We start from the raw sequence: 18,870 nt of genomic DNA, 5'->3' as shown, positions 1-18,870 counted from the left end.
CCAAATTCAAGTTTCATGGACACAGGATTCAATGTCGGTCTATCACGCTGATTTTTTTTTTTCAAGACAGATAATTGAACACCTATCAACTTTTTCTAATGGTAAAAATCCCCTAGGCGTATAGTTTTCGAGAAAAAAAATTGTTGAGTTTTTTTTGTATGGAGAAAAATCTTTATTATTTTTTTTCTCGCGTTGCTTTAAATTGCGAATGCTTAGATTCATATATTAAGTAAGTCCGGATGATATAGTATCCAGAAAAAAATAAAATATCTGCATCGACTTGCAACCCCGCGCAGGAATGATCGATAAAAATTTCAATTTTCCTATGCTCTTTTCTCTTGTATTACCTGCGTTTTGTTGCTCAATACTTGCTTATTCGTACTCCCTACATGACATTAATGAATATTGAGAACATTTCAGCCCACTAAATACGGTAAGTAATTTTTTTATATCTTAAAAATTTTCAAAAACAGGCAATTATAAAATAAGTCACAGTACAACGTAACCCGTGCCTAGAAAGCAATTAGGTAACGACAACCTATCTGGAATGCGGTGTCAGTCCCAGTTAGTTCCGAGTATATAAACAACCTCGTTAGTGCCCAATCGTTAACGAGGTCCAAGTACATAAACAACCTCGTTAGTGCCCAATCGTTAACGAGGTCCAAGTACATAAACAAGCTCGTTAGCTTTAACGAGGTTGTTTATATACTCAGTCGCATTTAATCCTGCATGCCCTTACTACCTGAGTACTCTTAATTGATATAAATAAGACGCACATTAAACTGAGCTCCATTATATTTCCGACATTTACGTATACTATACAATGGCTGGCTTGAGTACTAATTTGGATATGTTCATGATTATGAGGAAATTTGGTGATTTGAAGAATTTCAACCATTTGTTTGAAGTTATCATCTCAAAAATCCCATATGAACTGTCTGAAGAAGATCGCAGTACACTCAAAGATTTTTCTCGTAGAGTTATACACATTATAACGAAGAAATGGTCTGAGTCAAGCCGATCTCTGAAGATGTTTCTGAGTCGGGAAAACAATAAAAGGTGGTTGGAATCTGACATCCAGTGGCCTACTTGTGATTCGGTGGACTTGAATGTTTTGTTTGGAGATTGTGCGGATGTAGAGGAAGAAACTCCGACCAACTTTTCTTCTTCTATAGTTGAATCAGTTCCATCAACGTCCACTGCTGAAGCAAGTACATCCACTGAAAAGATATCTAGAGTTCCATTCCAAGATTTGAGCAATAAACAAAAAAAAAGACGATCCGACTCTACTATGAGTGAAAAAAATGAAGAGGAACTTTTTTATTGCTTTACTGAAAAGTTAAAAGCTAACGGCAAAGCAGCTTTTGCGAAAATTTTAGAGCATTTGGAAAAATACCCTGATACTATACCAAGTGTATCAGAATTTTTGTTTATTAAAAAGAAGCAAGACATTCCTGAAGACAAATCCTTGGCTGTTTTAACATCTCTTAATCTTTCCAAGTGGCAGTATTTGACTTTAAGGGGACTTCTGAAAGAAGAAAACTCAGCAAATCTTTCATCTTATCAAAAAATCATGAAATCTAAGCTCAGATTCCAACCACCTTTTATTGTTTTCCCGACTCAGAAACATCTTCAGAGATCGGCTTGACTCAGACCATTTCTTCGTTATAATGTGTATAACTCTACGAGAAAAATCTTTGAGTGTACTGCGATCTTCTTCAGACAGTTCATATGGGATTTTTGAGATGATAACTTCAAACAAATGGTTGAAATTCTTCAAATCACCAAATTTCCTCATAATCATGAACATATCCAAATTAGTACTCAAGCCAGCCATTGTATAGTATACGTTAATGTCGGAAATATAATGGAGCTCAGTTTAATGTGCGTCTTATTTATATCAATTAAGAGTACTCAGGTAGTAAGGGCATGCAGGATTAAATGCGACTGAGTATATAAACAACCTCGTTAAAGCTAACGAGCTTGTTTATGTACTTGGACCTCGTTAACGATTGGGCACTAACGAGGTTGTTTATGTACTTGTACCTCGTTAACGATTGGGCACTAACGAGGTTGTTTATATACTCGGAACTAACTGGGACTGACACCGCATTCCAGATAGGTTGTCGTTACCTAATTGCTTTCTAGGCACGGGTTACGTTGTACTGTGACTTATTTTATAATTGCCTGTTTTTGAAAATTTTTAAGATATAAAAAAATTACTTACCGTATTTAGTGGGCTGAAATGTTCTCAATATTCATTAATGTCATGTAGGGAGTACGAATAAGCAAGTATTGAGCAACAAAACGCAGGTAATACAAGAGAAAAGAGCATAGGAAAATTGAAATTTTTATCGATCATTCCTGCGCGGGGTTGCAAGTCGATGCAGATATTTTTTTTTTTTCTGGATACTATATCATCCGGACTTACTTAATATATGAATCTAAGCATTCGCAATTTAAAGCAACGCGAGAAAAAAAATAATAAAGATTTTTCTCCATACAAAAAAAACTCAACAATTTTTTTTCTCGAAAACTATACGCCTAGGGGATTTTTACCATTAGAAAAAGTTGATAGGTGTTCAATTATCTGTCTTGAAAAAAAAAATCAGCGTGATAGACCGACATTGAATCCTGTGTCTATGAAACTTGAATTTGGATCCACTGTGGTATGTTGAGCGGAACATAAGTGATGTAGGCGGTGTCGTCTCCATATGTATATCTCAATGATAAAAGTCAATAAATTCAATTTTTCATTTTTATGTCTTTAATTTCGTGGGCTGTACAAAATTATAAATGAAATTGTAGACAATCAATAAGTGCTAATACGCTGTTTTCTGTTTTATTTAAAGAATGTGAAAAAAACTACTTAAACCGGTACTCAAAATTTCAAAGCAGAAAAGGCACATCTAAATTCTTCTTTCCATTTCCAACGTATAAGAAACCAGCATCTGGAGTTTTTATTTTATGAAAATAAGACATTCCCGGCCAGTACAAACTTTTTAAGTACGCAACACTGCCGCACTGTTCTAAAGACAGGTTCCAACAACCGTTTGGTATATCTTGGTCGATTGAGTCAAGAAAATCCATACTGTAGTTGTAATCTTGTCTTGTTAGCAAGTTAGAATTCCAGCGTTGTTGCGCTGGTCGAATATGTAGATAAGATTTCAACAATTTCGCTTCCGCACTTGTCAATCCATAAAAATTTGGGTTTATAACCACCGTTCCATCTGGTTGCTTAATCAACTGTCCACGTGCGCATATTTCAGCTTCATCACAGATATTGCTTATAGTAGCCGCTAGTCTTTTTTCCTCTTGCATGAATTGGCATCTATCAGGGTTGTGTTCCTCCAATGCTTCGTCAAGAACTTTAATTTTCAAGGAAGGATCGCCTCTAAAAGGAAACGACGTCAGAAGGGCGAGATGCTTGTATTTTTTCTTGGCTCTCGGTAACAAACCCCAAAATTTAAAGTCTGTTGAATAATAATACTTGCGGTCATCTATGGCATCCTTATTAATACCAACGGCAATATGATAATCAGCGTCGACTGCATAAATTTTTCCCCAGTATTGAATGTGAGAGAAATGGTTCTCGACTTGCAACACTGTAAGGGAATTTTGTAATAACGATATCAGCTCATTTGTTAACATAAATCCATTCACGTTCACATATTCCTTATATTCCCAGAGCTTGTGTACGTTCATTATTCGTAAATATTTATTTAATCAACAATAATAATGCAATAAGACAGTTTGTGTAAACATGACATTTATATTATTTTTAAACTATTGGTGAAATGAAGTTTGCATATCTTTCAAACAAGTCATAAAAACATAAAAACCCAACTTGAAATATATTTTGCAAAGAAAGGGACATAAGTACCTTTTTTTTTTTTTTTGTGGGGAAATCTTGCATAGATACCCACGGCCTCCGGGGAAGAGGCCGTGGGTTATGTCGGATTCCTACCGACCAAAACCCCACTGTGTTCCGTCAAGCCGCATCAGCGACAGGGCCACGGGTATGTGTAGAATTCATCCGTGACCCCATCAGCGGCAGCCCGTCGCCGGGCCCAAACAGTGGACATACCATTTTCTATATTATGTAGACCTACTACACTATAATATACCTACTTAGTTTAAAAGAAAGTTGCTTTCTCTGTCCCTACTCCCTATATCCCTATGTATGCTTACCTAAATCCTTAAAACTACTCTACCGATTTTGATGCGTTTTTTCACAGTTACTTAGAAGATAGAATGATTACAAAAGAGGTATCATTTGGTAAGTTTTCTAAAAAGCCAGCGAAACCGCGCGCGGAATGCTAGTTTAATATGAATTAAAATAATATACAGGTCTCTACCCTACAAAAATTATTTAAGTATTTTTTGAACTTATAAACGGAAGAAACCTTTTTAATATTAAACAAAGAACAATTTCAACTTTGTTTCTTTGCATTCGGTATCTCTCTAAATGAATCCATAGACAATAAATACATGTAGGTATGTACCTAAACAACCATAAACAACCCTAAAGTCTGAACCTACTTCTAATCTACTGTTTTATCTTGAAAGTAACTTCCTATTACGGAATTTAAGAATATTTACAGATGTAAAAATGCCGTAAATATCCCTCATATTCCCAATAGGGGCCATCGTAAGGGCAATGTAAATGGATATTCGCTTCTCGTATGACAATTACCGGACGTCAAATATTTGCAATCCCTATGTTGATCGTTACTTGTAACTTGAGCGCGAGTTCTAACAATATCAGAAAAAACTTGCGGACCCTTAGCGCTGTATGTAGCGAGGGGTCAGGTTATAGTGGTTACAGCGTCGGATAACGAAAGCCACAATTTACTTATTTTCACAAGATTCGGGTCGTGTAGCTTATTTGTTGGCCCGCGGGTGATGTAAAAATATCGCGTCAATATTGAATAAAATGAAATTAAATACGGCGCGCTCATTTTGATACCTCCTCCTTATTAAAATTAGTACATAAATTAGCTTTATAAGAGAATGTTTGATATTATGTTTATACATACTTAATTATTATTATTTAGACAAATTTAACTTATTATTTTTAATAGAGCGTACACAAACTCACAAATATAGAATGGTCACGAATTGTAATTTTACTATGATGCAAATTTTTATAAATTTATTTGAAATTTGAAGCTTCTGGTTTGTATGAAAAAAATCCTTCCTTTCATTTGCATCAAGTTTAGTTCTGCCAATGCCCGCTATAACATTTGGCGCTAATTTTCCGACAACAATAATTACTATGTATTCGAAAAGCTTGATAGATATTATATTATTGTAAAATATGAATCGAGATATGAGTCGTTTAAAATTTTTTAATAGCAATTTTGTAATCGAAAATATAAGATTTTATGGAAAATGTGATGTGACTATCCCTCACTAGATGTCACTATATACTTATTAACTGTAGTGTAGCTACTTCACAATAGATGGCGATACCTTTATCATAAATGTATGGGGTAGATATACAAAATTGTTTGCACGAGATAATAATTATTGATCTAGGTAGTTAATTTTAAGATTGATTTTACTTTGAAAATATAGTGGGCTGTAATTCGGGTAACAGTAATATAAAATATTATTGGATTGTAAATTAAGTTGTAAATAGAAAATTTGTATAATTCAATAAAGTTATGTAACCTAATAAAAATAATTTACATAATGAATAACAATGCTATAGGTATATTTCACTCTATGACAATGATATCCAGTTTTTATTATAATATATCATTGATTCTACCTATAAAACATTTACTTCAACGCAACTCCAATCGACAACATTGTAAAAAAAACTTATAAGCAAAAAAAACCATTGACTTTTTATGACACCGGGATTTCCTATAAAATACTTATAAATTATCTATGCACCCTAGTCTATGGTCATTGACGGATGCACAGGTGTTACCACTTGAGCATGACAATTAAAACATCAACCAATAAAAACAATAGCGCGCGTGTCGGCGATTCGGCACGCGCGGTCGTGCCTAGGCGGGAAAAACTGGATTGCTAACGCGACGCTGAGAGCTCTTCAGTTCAACTGCATCAGATAAATGTAGCTGTTATGTGATTATTGATCGTTGGCTTTTGTTGCATGGAAATGTAATGTGTACAGTGCGTAAAATGCAAGTTGTTTACTTTTCTAACGTAAACGTCGACGTAACCGTAAAAAATTATTCAAAAATAATGTAGGTAGGTAGTCTTAAAATTATATCTGTGAAATATAATGAAATCAGTGATATTTTGCTGAAAGCACAGAATAATAACTAGTAGCTTGCTAAAAGTTAGTTAATTTTGATGCGCGAGAGAGTACCTACGATAAAAACAGACTCTACATTTTATTAATTTGCAGAGCTTCTGATGTGATGTCATAAATACCTAGGTATCTACTTAAAAATAACGATCCTGAGATTTTATTTTATTTCCATTTGTCCATTTGTTAGTAAAATAAACAATAAACATACTTTACGTTTTCACGCAGGTGAACCTATACAGAAATAAACCTCTTTTTCTAATATACTTTATTGTTCAAATGCTTCGTGGCTCTACCTTTGCAATGTTTTAATTTCTCACAAATTATTGTAAGGTTGGAAATTAACATACTCATATCATGGCATACGGCGAACAAACTAAAAAAAATAATTCACAAAACCTACTGACCAGGAAACCAATATACCCCGAACAAATGTCGGTTTAAAGTCAATTGAAAACAAATCAAATCAATCACAATGAAATTAATCGCCATGTGTGCTGATTGAACGTCAATGCATACCGTGTTTAACGACAGTGCCTGTCTGGGCTCGGTGCTGAGCGAGTGAGCAATCATAATGTGACCATCCAGAAACAATACAGGAGTTCCCACAAGCGCGCCCCAGGCCGCCCCACGGAATCGCCCCGTTTCTTTATTTTTCGCCATTAATTGTTTTTTAACAGGAGGCTGGCTGTTATGCCCCCGGGCGGGACGCTATACAGATAACATATTGTTGCATGTTTCACAACTAATTTGTTTACTTAGCTGTTTGCTTTAAGATTATGAAGGGTTGGGAGTATGATTTTGTGAATGTATGAGATTTGGTTTAGCTTTTGTTATTTCTATCTTGGTCTACCTTGGGATTACGTGTTCTCTATATTATGAGATATCAATGTTTGATTCCTTCCCCCTTCTGCCCAAACAGAGACTAGTCATTGCTAACGTTCTAATGACGATGATAGATATAATAATAAATTCAAATTTATTAAAAATTTCCATCTAAAATACAGTTATTCTCTCTGACTTATAAATTCACTTTTGAATCTCATCATCTAGGTACCTAAAGTATAAATTCCGCAACTTCACTGAACTTTCAAATTCATTGTTCCATACAAAGTAAAATTTAATTGACTGTTATTTACCACCAAATCCAAGAACAGTTATTAAGAGCTCATTTGTAATCAATTATGCTCTGAGAACAAAACTATGAAATCAATTCACAAAGAATAGAAATTCACAAATATTTAATGACCGTTCGCGTAAACCGATGAATGGTATATTTCTCACAATAGTCGATAACTTGCAAAAATTTGAGTGCACTTTTCCCACAATTAAGTGTAAGAAAAGGAATTAAGCTGTGAGCGGTGGAGTGGCGATTTCCGAACGAGTAGTGACAAAAGGCGGGAATTGGGTGCTTAATCGGGAGTGAATGTCACAAACAGGGGTCGTGGCGCGAATTGAGATTACAGCTATTTGTAAAACACGCTGCTATTATGCGAGTGCCTACGCATCGCTTGTTCGGCCAACACTAATTGGTCGATAGTCGCAGATTACGCAGTGAACACTGGAGAGGCTAACAGGCCTGAGAAACGCAGCGGATTTCAGTTCCGCGAGATTACTGATTCTTAAGATTATGATGTGATTTTATAAGTAGTGCTTGTGTGTAGCGATGCAGGTAAAATGTATATGTAACTGTTAAAATTATTGAATACCTATCATTAGATTTAAAAGCTTGGAAGGTATTTCATGAAGTTTAGTAGTTAGGTAATTTTAACAATTTTGGAAACTTAACTAAAAAAGCACCGATGACCGAGCAACCTAAAAATTTTAGAATCTAGGATGGTCTTTTGTTTCTTTTGTTTATTAGATCTATAAAATCATAATAATTTAATACAAAACAAATTCGCAGATAAGTAAATAATGTAATAATGAGTGTACATGATAATTGTCCCAGTTCACACACGGGAGAATAATTACAAAGTACAATGTGATTATTTTGTTAAAAAATATCCCAGAAGTGCGTCGCGTGTCAACGTCGTCCTGCACGCGACTGGCCACAGATAATGATAAACGAGTGTAACGGTGTTGCAAGCGCGAATAACCATCGCATGATGGGGTTGCAAGTAAAAATAATTGGCGCCCCGCGGACATACGCGCGTTAATGTTTTGATAATGATGAGAGCTTTTGTCCCAATGGGATGTGGACTAATGTTTTGTTTTGAGATTTGTTTATTTTCGGGATTGTGGACGGTGAATAAATATAAATTGGGAGCAGCTCAGTTAGCATGTTTGGTGAAATCGTTGAAATAAGTAGTTGATAACAATGGCTGCCAATAATGTTGAAGTTGTAGATTTTTCCTATTATTATGGGTGATCGGATTGAGTATTCTTAAAGTAACGACACGGAAGCCATATAGTTCCCTATATACCTAACTATTTAAAAATAACAAATAGTTACTCAAACACTACAATTGTGAAATTGAACGCAAACTATTTCATTAACTATTTGATTTTCATTATAAATTTTGTATTAACAACACGTAACTCAATATTTAAAGCATTTGTTAGGTAGTACGCATATCTCGGTGCGCTACCTACTTGCATAACAAAAATCCCATCATAATGGGTAACGGGAGTCTGGGACCATTGAACAAACAGACCAACTGAGTAACTGACAAACGTTTGATGGATTGTTTTGGCTTGCGTTCACAACACGTATTTACATACATTGTAAAGTTTATTTTTGAATTTTGGAAAACCTTAGAGTTGCTTTAAACTACTATTTTTTAATCTATCTATTATTGAAAATCTTTTATACTTATGCATAAAATAATTCAGTGCTATGAGGCAAATTATTTAACGTAAGCGTATAAAACATTAGTATCCCGGTGCAATAAATATACTCTGAAGACACAATCATTTTAATAAAACTCATAACGTCATGCTTTTAAATTTAGCTACGTGTCTGTCCAAAGTAAATTTTTCATTGCGGAATAAATTATATTTTTAAGCAATAAGTAAGGCTGTAAGCAATTCAGTAGAGTAAATCCCATATCAGAAGAAACAGACAAAAGTCTCGGAAAAATATTAAATAAGAAGTCTCTAGGTACCTATTAGTAAGTAGAGACAAATTGTAAAGTAGTTCATGAATATATTTACCTACCGCGAGTTAACTATTGTAAAAGTAAAACGCATTAATTAGTTATGTCTGTTGTATGTGTGTTTAAACCTGTAACATTTGCATTTTATGTTTCTAGATAATTTGTAACCACACATGAAATAAAAGCACTTCAATGTGGAGAACATAAATATTTAAAGAAACGTACCGTTTCGAGATACCTACAACATAATTAAAATTCAATTATAAACATTGCAGGAGTTCACACTTCTGAGAATATGAAATTAAAATGTCAGACACATTGCGGTGAACCCAAACAAAAACCGACGCCAGCGTTCATACGTCAAAAGATTTGTCCTAACCTACATAAAGACATCTAAACAAATGAAATTTTTGTATCTAAGTTACAAATAAAGGGTGCGCCGACGGCATCTGCATGAAGTAGACACGATCAATTATCGCCATTGTCAGAAACCGACAATGCGACCTTAACACATCATCAGAACATATTGAGATGTTATTTAAGACCCACGCTTTTTTCTTTATTACCTGACGCTAGAAATCGCGACCTTAGCCTCAGGTTGATAAAAGTTAATTTTGTCTATGGTGTGCGGATGACAGATGCGTTCGGAAATCGGTCTAACCTCCCACTGCTTGCCGACAATGCGACACGATGGCACAATAAAAACGTATTCAGGCTCACGTGTCGCTAACCTGAGGACTTAATTAAATTGGTTACGTCCTCGGGAACGTAGGCAGATGATTTATTTGTGTCTAATACTCATGAGACCTGTTGGGAATATATTCTGTTCCCAAATATTGAATGTGATTAGTTTCTCACGCGATTTTTGCAAATAATGCTAAGAATTTATAATTAGATACAATATCTGATACGATTTGTAAAATTAGTATATTTATTTTTATGTTAAATCTCACAATCTAGTGTCTAATATCTCAATCTCAATCTCAAGAATTTTTGTTTAAAATTTAATACATTTTATTCTATTTTAAACTAACTATCCTGCATACGTCACGCTAAATTGCAACTTTCCGCACGTATTCCTACAATAAAACAGCGAACGGATAAAGTATTTACTGAAAAATCCATTACAAAACACTTTCTCTAATCCTCTTTGCGACCAAATGGTCCACACTTCACTTGCTACAATGACGTTTGTATAAATCCGCCAAAATCGGACAATCAAAGGGCGTGCAGACCTTAGCAAACAAAAAAACAAGAATAATCGTTAGTGCGGTACAATTCCGGACCCCCGGTGACAAATCGGATCGAGTATTGCCAAAGGAAAAAATAAAAAAAGTTGCCAGAATGGACACGAGGCTATGGCAGATGCGTGGAAAAAATTGCATGGTTACATCTCATTATAGATGTTAACACCGATGATCGAAGTAGATTGTGCGTTTAGACAACAGGTAAATCTTTGCATCAAAAAGATTAAAAAAGAAGGAAGAACTGCATGGACACAATTTTATTTTAACTCCTGAATAAGTTTGCTTTTGTGCAGGCGCCGATAAAAATAAAACATAATTAAGAAGAAAAATTCCTAAAATTAATACTATGTCAATTGTGGGCCGGAAGTTGAAAATAAAAGTGAAAATAACAGTTATTTAACAAGTTTTTAAACGCATACTTAAATATCCTGTCCGAACAAATAAGCGATCAGTAAGCGATACTATTATTGTATCGTTTTACTTTTATTTTTATTTACCATTCGAGCGTGAACTTTATCAAAAAGCATTTTCGTGTTTTTGACAAACGAATGCAATTAAAAATGTCGCAATAAGTGCTGATATAATGTCGTTTTCGCAATTTTAACCTTATTACATCTGACAAGTGTTTAAATTTCTTTGAAGGAGAAGGTTTTAAATACTTATTTGGTTGATTTAACTCGAAGACATAAAAATGTTTTATGGCTAAATTCTTCGGGATAATAATATAGCGGCTTCTCAACAGTTTTAATTTTCAATAAAATGTACATATTAGGACAATTAAAATTAACTGAGTTGTTATATTATATAAATATTTTGAAGTATTCAGTTCTGAATAGAAATACTTTGAATCCAGGTGCACACTCTTCAGTTTTGTAAAAGCCACTTGATATTTGAAGCCGAAGTTATTTCTGAACGAATATAACAATTTATTATTAGTTATGTAGTTTATGTTATTTAGCAATACATAATGTAAATTAGTAGTTATAAACTACTTGTATACGGCAAAAAAATTGAGGAAAATTTTTTTTTATCAAACGTTACTGCGACTACGTGACGATAAAGTTATTTTATAAAACAAAACTAAGGCGTAATAAAGGTTAATTTATAAATTAACAACCAACAAATTTAGGCAGTTGTACCTGCAGTTGCAATTTACAGATTTATTTTGTCTAAGAAATGCCTAATTCTAGTCTCTAGACCAAATGAAATGTTTTAATGATTCGTATGAAAAATTTTCCAACAGGTTACCAACATTGGTTTTCTGGTTTCATTAATTTTTAGTTCGAACAGATAACACGTTAAATTTGCACTCGAAATAAAAAGTAAATAATAGCAATAGCACTTAAACTAAATACATTATATACAAAAATAAATTGTTTTCCCTCAACAAAGGGACTAAGGGAGTGAAGTGATCGTAGAGCACTTTTCATTACGACCAATTGGTCGGACTCGAGTATGTGCGTTGCTTTTAAATATTTTTCCATTGTTTTAATTGTTGGTATACGTTTTTATGGCGGGGGGTTTTTTCAATTATTTTTAATTTTTCGATTATTCGCTGTTTTGATTACGTTTTAATGAATAGAGAATTCGTTTAGAAATGATAGATTCTCTCGATTTCGAGGTATTCTATGTACACTAGTTTAACTTGACTTTAATAGATCTGAATACGTTTAGAAATTTTCTTTCACAGCAATTTTTAATTACCTAAGTGCCTATAAGCATTGTTTTCTTCAATGATGACATTTATTATCACGTGCAGGATTCAATCACATTACAAGCAATTCGAAAAGAAAACAGTAAAACAATACGAAGCCACAAATGTGGACTAACAAGCCGTGGGAGCAATCAGGGAAGCCCAACAAAAATAAACAGACGCCGTAATTAGCCCCTTACTGTTTATATTATTGTTATAAATCTATTAGCGCCAACTATGTACTTAGCTCAATAAGTAGATATGGAGTTTGTTGTATTTTAGGTAAACTTTATTGATTCCGTATGGGTGTAGAAATGTACCGCCATTTTGGTTTAGGTATTCATAAATTACTGGGTTATTAATTAATGGTGTTATTTTAATAAAGATATCGTTAGTAGGTATGCGTAAAATGTTTGGTAACAGATTCAATTTTTTTTATTGTCGATAGGGAAGCGCTTGACCACAATCTTTAAGCTAAGATGTGGTCTAAGATGGAACGCACTTCCCTAGAAGGTACCTGTTCACTCTGCGCTTGAAGACCCCCATATTGTATTCGTCGGGAACACAGATTCAGGAAGTATATTATTATCTAATACCTACATAATATTTAGAAATTCTAAATGCTATATATCTTAAAACTATGTCGTATCATGAGAAACGAAACGTCCGTTTTATGTATGCGGGAATTGTCATTTTGACAGTTTGGCACCTATACATTAATGACAGCATTCAAACTTCATAATTTTAATCTATACCTACTCGGAAACTTCTCACAATATTAATCGATATTTTTAATGTTCAAGTACCGTAGTATTAAAAGTACACAATACTTAAATCTCTTTAAAGGTACACCTCAAAAAACCACAAGATCCCTAATCCGTTCGCTAAAAAACCTCCCACTTATCACTTCCTTAGTACAGGGCGCCTCTGATCCGAACAATGGGTACAAAAACCGTCTATACGTCGCTACAGTTATGTCTTCCGGCCTGTCGGAGTGGCATTTCAACATGGCGACAATATTAATCAATGTTTCAACAACAACTTCGCGAGTTAAGAGCCCTAGACCAGCCAGCCACCTTGCTTAGTCGCCGTTCTTGAGAGCCTCAAGTGGATCCCATTGTCTTTGCTCTTAATCCAGCTTATTTTGGAAATATTTCGCGAGTTGTTGTTTTATGATATTCTCTTTGATTTCGCTTTGTTGGATTAGATAATAATATGTGCTTTGTATAAATGGATTGATGGCCTTTTAATGTTATTCGTAATTGGTTTAAAGTAAGGATTCTTAACCACGATTGGCTTAGTGTTCTGGGTGTATCATAATTATTTTATAATAATTGAGTAAAAGTTATCACGAACTACAGAATCAACTTATAAAATTATTTTATTAAAATCTCTACTTATTTTTGGCATAGAACTTATATATTTTTGCATCTCTATTTCGGGCTATTTTTCTTATTAGATTAGAAGACATAAATCACGAAGACATATGGTAAAGTTAAAAAAATTAAGATTTTTTTAAACACGTTCAATGTTCATACATATAATTACGACCCATTTTCGTACAATTAACAACAACTATCACAAAGCAATTGTTTATAACTGAAACGGCTACAATTTAGCAAAATAACGTTTGAAACAAGATGACAACGCTCCCGTAACCATTCGTCGTAATTGCTTCAATCGAGTGAAAAACACGCTCGTATTTATTTATTTACTTATTTATTTTAACTGGGGGAAGTAAACTGTAGTTTTTGTTGTGTAAGGAACTAAGGAGTGCGCTGTTAGCACTTGATAAGGGGAGGGGCAGGGGGTGAGTTTGGACATAAAGTTATGATATTTTGTGACATTTTTTATTTTTTGACTTTGATGATAGTAATATAATAATTTTAATACTAATTTTTTTGATAATGTATAAACACATAACGACGCTATGTTTATCTATAATAATTATAAAAATGTATGACTAAACTACAGAAGTTCTTTATTGATTTTTACGAATGCGTTTTTTTTAATACAATTTAGGGAGGTTTTCTGTACTTGTAGCCTGTAGCATGAACCCCCTATGTAGCATGAACAAACATACATAACAGCAAACAGTGTGAGCGTGATTGTCGCGGTGGCAGTTAAATATTTGTGTGGAAACGGCGTTGGTTACGTACGTGTTGGTGTGACGACGCTTTTTGTGTTTTCAGGACATTTTTTTTCATTTTAATTATTTTTATTCAATGGGTGAAATATAGATTTGAGATTCATCTGTCATGAACCTCATGAAAAGACGCAAGGCTACGTTATATTTTCTTGATATTGTTGTGTTCAATAATAATTATATGAAAAGGCTTTGAAATGAAATAAGTACCTATCATATGTGAATAAATACTCTATAGAACATATTTTGAACTATGTTAGTATGTAATTTATATACAATTATACAGTTTTCTCAAACAAGGGTCAACTACAATAAATACAATAATTACAATAATAGGTAATACAAATCACTTCAAAGAATTAATCCTGCAAATCCTAGTCCACAAATTAAAGAACGCATGGCATCAGTAGCTCAGTCGCAGTGATTGGCTCAATCGTTCTGTAAACACGCGCGCGGTCACCGCTTCTGTTCTACATTTACGGATATTGTACATACTTACATACATACATATACGTATTGAATCATTTATTTGAAAAATACGTAAAAACAAGGAAATAAAATGAACGTTAATCCAATTTGTAATTTAAAATTCAGGATCCTGTTATGAAAATAATGATAAAACAATCAGAGGTGGTAAAATTGATTATTTTAATAAAATATAAACCTTCGGTCGTTATTGCGGAATAAATTAGGTACCTAAATCTATAGTTTTAACAAAGATATCGAAAACGGCTCAAGTAGATATTAATTATTGTTTCATAAGATAATTAATATAATATGATATAGTTCTGACTTAATTTGATGTTCTTTATTATTTCACGCCAAACCGAAAACAAGCAAGATTATTATAATTTCGAAATAACTTTGCCTTGTTTCTTTTTTATATTTTAAAACGAAACTCAAAATATACCAACATTCACATAACAATTACTATCAAACTACACATACTCTATATCACACTCTCCAATCTCCATACATTTATATACCTATACATATTGTATCTATGTTTGTATGCAAACAGTAAATGCTGACTCTACACTTCTGATAGGCGTGGTCTGCGAGTGGGCGTGGCTTATTTATACCTAGACACATCTATACACAACTTATATCTAGAAACATCTATAAGTCTAGAACTAGACTGTGTTTGTAAGGTTAGATTTTATAAGATTAAGTCTCGTTTTTATAACTGTTCATTTTGTTAAATATTGTGAGTTGAATTTGATATGGGAAATTTGTTGTTGAATGAATGAATAAATTAAGTTATGCACACACAAAAAGTGCAGTATTCAAGTATTTACAGGCCACCTTATGGTTATAAAGCCATCTCTGCCAGTCAAACAAAATTAGTAATTATGAACCATAAAGTTTCAGACTCTACTATCGAAAGAACAGTATTTGACTTAGATCATAAAGTGGTGAAACCTCAAAGAATACTTACCTTTAGAAATAAACTGTGTAGGTACCTACCTAGGTTTGTTAAAAGAAATTTTAACGTTCTTTTTACCTAAGACATTAATTTTCTTTTAGTTTTAATGTAAACAGTTTCATGTTTTATAAATAGGTTAGGTTAGGTACCCTAAACAATGATGATTGTATGATTAATGATTTGTGACTTTATTATAAAAAATAGGTCCAACGCGGATACCTATGTACCTATTTGTTTAGATTTTGCGATTTCTATGGTAGGTAGTAGGTACATTCAAGGGTTAGGTACCTAACAAATATTAATAGAAAGTTAAACAATGAATTATATACAGTTATTTTAATGACATTAAAAAAATAACAAAGAACGCAGCTATCATGCATTTCATAACTGCATCATAAATAATAGAACAATTACTAACATTTGTCACGACAATGACGAAACACAATTTGTCAAAGCGCATTTAAGTAGGCAAAATTGGATTAATGATCGTCGCGAATCAAAACCGGTTATTAAATTCCAAAAGTTCATGTTTAAACAATATTTACAGACCATAGCAGATCGGGTTATATCGTAACGTAACCCTAACGCAGCGCCACAAAGCGTTGACCCTTGAAAAGCACACACACGCTATCGCCACTATAAAATGGTCTCTAATAGCCGCTAGGAAGGTGGTCGCCAGGTGTACAGATAATCTGGTCGTCCACACGTTCGCGCCGGAGAGGAGGGGTTTGCTAGCTGGGCGGTTTGAGAGGCGGGGTCTGGCAACCAGTTGCTCCACAGGCTTAGTCGAGCGCGCGCGGCTCGCGATGCCGCACAATTATGAGTCCGCCAAGTTTCGCGATCCGAGACCTTCTGCCGGAAGCGTCGTCGCGCTCCCCCTCGCCGTCCGACACGGAACTGGACGTCACGGGCACGGAGACGCCGCCGCCCTGCACCTCTACCGCGTCAGATGAAAAGAAAAACGAGAAACCGGCGTACAGCTACAACGCGCTCATCATGATGGCGATCCGCAGCAGCCCCGAGAAGCGGCTCACGCTCAACGGCATCTACGAGTATATCATGAAGAATTTTCCTTACTACAAGGAGAACAAACAGGGCTGGCAGAATTCCATCCGGCACAATTTAAGTTTGAACAAATGTTTTGTGAAAGTGCCGCGGCATTACGACGACCCGGGTAAAGGGAACTATTGGATGCTCGATCCGTCGTCTGACGACGTGTTCATCGGAGGGACGACGGGCAAGTTGCGGCGGCGGTCCACAGCATCGTCCAGGTCGAGGTTAGCTGCGTTCAAGCGGGGTGCCATCCTGCACCCGATGTTCGGCAACCCGTACGCGTCGCTGGTGGGGCTGTACCCGCCGCTGCTGTCGGTGTACGGGCGGTACGCGCTGCCGGGCCCGCTGCTGCGCCTGCCGCCGCCGCCGCCCAACCCCTACCAGCAGCTGTACCGGCGGCTGCACGGCCTCACGCCCTCCGCCAGCCCGCCGCACGACCCCGACCTGCTGAAACGTAGTTGACTTATTCCCTAGTTTCGCGAGCTATCCCTGAGCTAGCTCGCCGTAGACTTAAAGTGACTGTGATAGGACGATCGATGTGACGAAAGATGTGTATAATAATTGCTAGTATCTGTAAAAAGTGGTACCGCTATTTATTTATTAACTTAAGATTATATTTTATCATAAGAGGCTAAGTTATGTGGATATGTATTATTTATTGATGCATTTGTTTAATTACGAAACGAATATTAAATATGTGAACGTAAAAATAAAAATGTGAATACGTTAATGCGAAATTGATTTTTGATATTTTATTTAAACCTTTATTTATTAATCATTATTAATTAATGTACCTAATTAGAGGTAAAAAGTCAGGAGGGTAAATCATTGTATCAATCATAAGTATTTGTAGAATTATTTTAAATAAATAATAATATCATGCAGCAATTCTGAAAAAGGATCTTTTAAAGATTTACATAATGACTCTATCATATTGTCTATCTTATTTGAAACGAATTGATAAAAAAATCTTTGGCATGGTTCTTAATCTAGTGTTCCAAATCGTATAAACAAATATCTATTTGTTTATGAAAATTATAAAAAGATACATAATAAGATACCTTACTCAATTATCTATTAGGTACACCAATATAGGTACCTACAGTGACACGATATAAGATAAATGTTATGTAAGTATAAGTAGATATTATTTATAATTATAGTTTAATCAGATTAAATAATAATAATGGGATTTTCTATTTTACTTCACTATACCTAGTCAATTTGCTTATGTAGAGTTTTCCATATAAAATACACTTTATCCATTATCCTTTTTTTATAGTGGAGAATGCATTTAGGCATATCCAGAGCGCTAGGGGAAAGGGCCCTGGGTTTTGTCGTACTCACCCTGCCCTAGGTTATAAACTATCATATTATATTATTAAAACTATCATAATTTATCAAACAATATAACAAACTGACATATGAAATAATTGTAGTTTTGCGTGGTAGAGCCAGAAGTGAATGTCTTCGGGTAGCGTTTAAGTAAGTATTTATTTTAAATATTTTATTTACGGGTTAAACATTTTCGGATTGATAACATGAGTGAGAATAAGGATTCATTCTCCATTTCGAGTAGGATTCGCACTAACTATTAACTAGAAACTCATCTAAAACATAAAAAAAAGAAATAAGTTAAAGATAAACTAATAATAAAATTAAAAATCATTGAACATTCTTAAATACTTCCTTTATCTTTGAACTAAGTTTAAAAAGATAAATAAAAGAAAAAATCTTTAAACATCTCAAATAATTAACCAAAATTGTAAGCCTCTCCATAATTCTAAAAGATGGCGCTGTAAGACTGTCACCAGATTATTTATAAGGCTATAAATCATATCAATTGGCCATAAATCAGTCAGTTTGTTCATCAGCCAGTTAATATCTGTGTTCCTTTTATTTAATATTTCAAAATGTGTTT

At 34.3% G+C, this 18,870-nt stretch overlaps 2 protein-coding genes across 2 annotated transcripts; one reads left to right on the top strand and one right to left on the bottom strand.

Moving 5' to 3' along the window:
- Positions 1 to 2,816: 2,816 nt before the first annotated feature.
- Positions 2,817 to 3,705, bottom strand: LOC123694016 (radial spoke head protein 9 homolog). The gene has a single exon (XM_045639308.1). The coding sequence runs from the start codon at positions 3,703 to 3,705 to the stop codon at positions 2,890 to 2,892; it is 816 nt and encodes a 271-aa protein (XP_045495264.1). The 3' UTR covers positions 2,817 to 2,889.
- Positions 3,706 to 16,683: 12,978 nt separating this feature from the next.
- Positions 16,684 to 17,638, top strand: LOC123693836 (fork head domain transcription factor slp2-like). Its single transcript, XM_045639074.1, has one exon. It carries the CDS (start codon positions 16,716 to 16,718, stop codon positions 17,409 to 17,411), a length of 696 nt encoding a protein of 231 aa, XP_045495030.1. The 5' UTR covers positions 16,684 to 16,715; the 3' UTR covers positions 17,412 to 17,638.
- The last annotated feature ends 1,232 nt before the right edge of the window (positions 17,639 to 18,870 follow it).

Source organism: Colias croceus, chromosome 8 (genome assembly GCF_905220415.1).
Source record: "Colias croceus chromosome 8, ilColCroc2.1".
NCBI lineage: Eukaryota > Metazoa > Arthropoda > Insecta > Lepidoptera > Pieridae > Colias > Colias croceus.
Note: the sequence above shows the minus strand (reverse complement) of the source record. Positions and strands in the feature narration are given on the sequence as shown.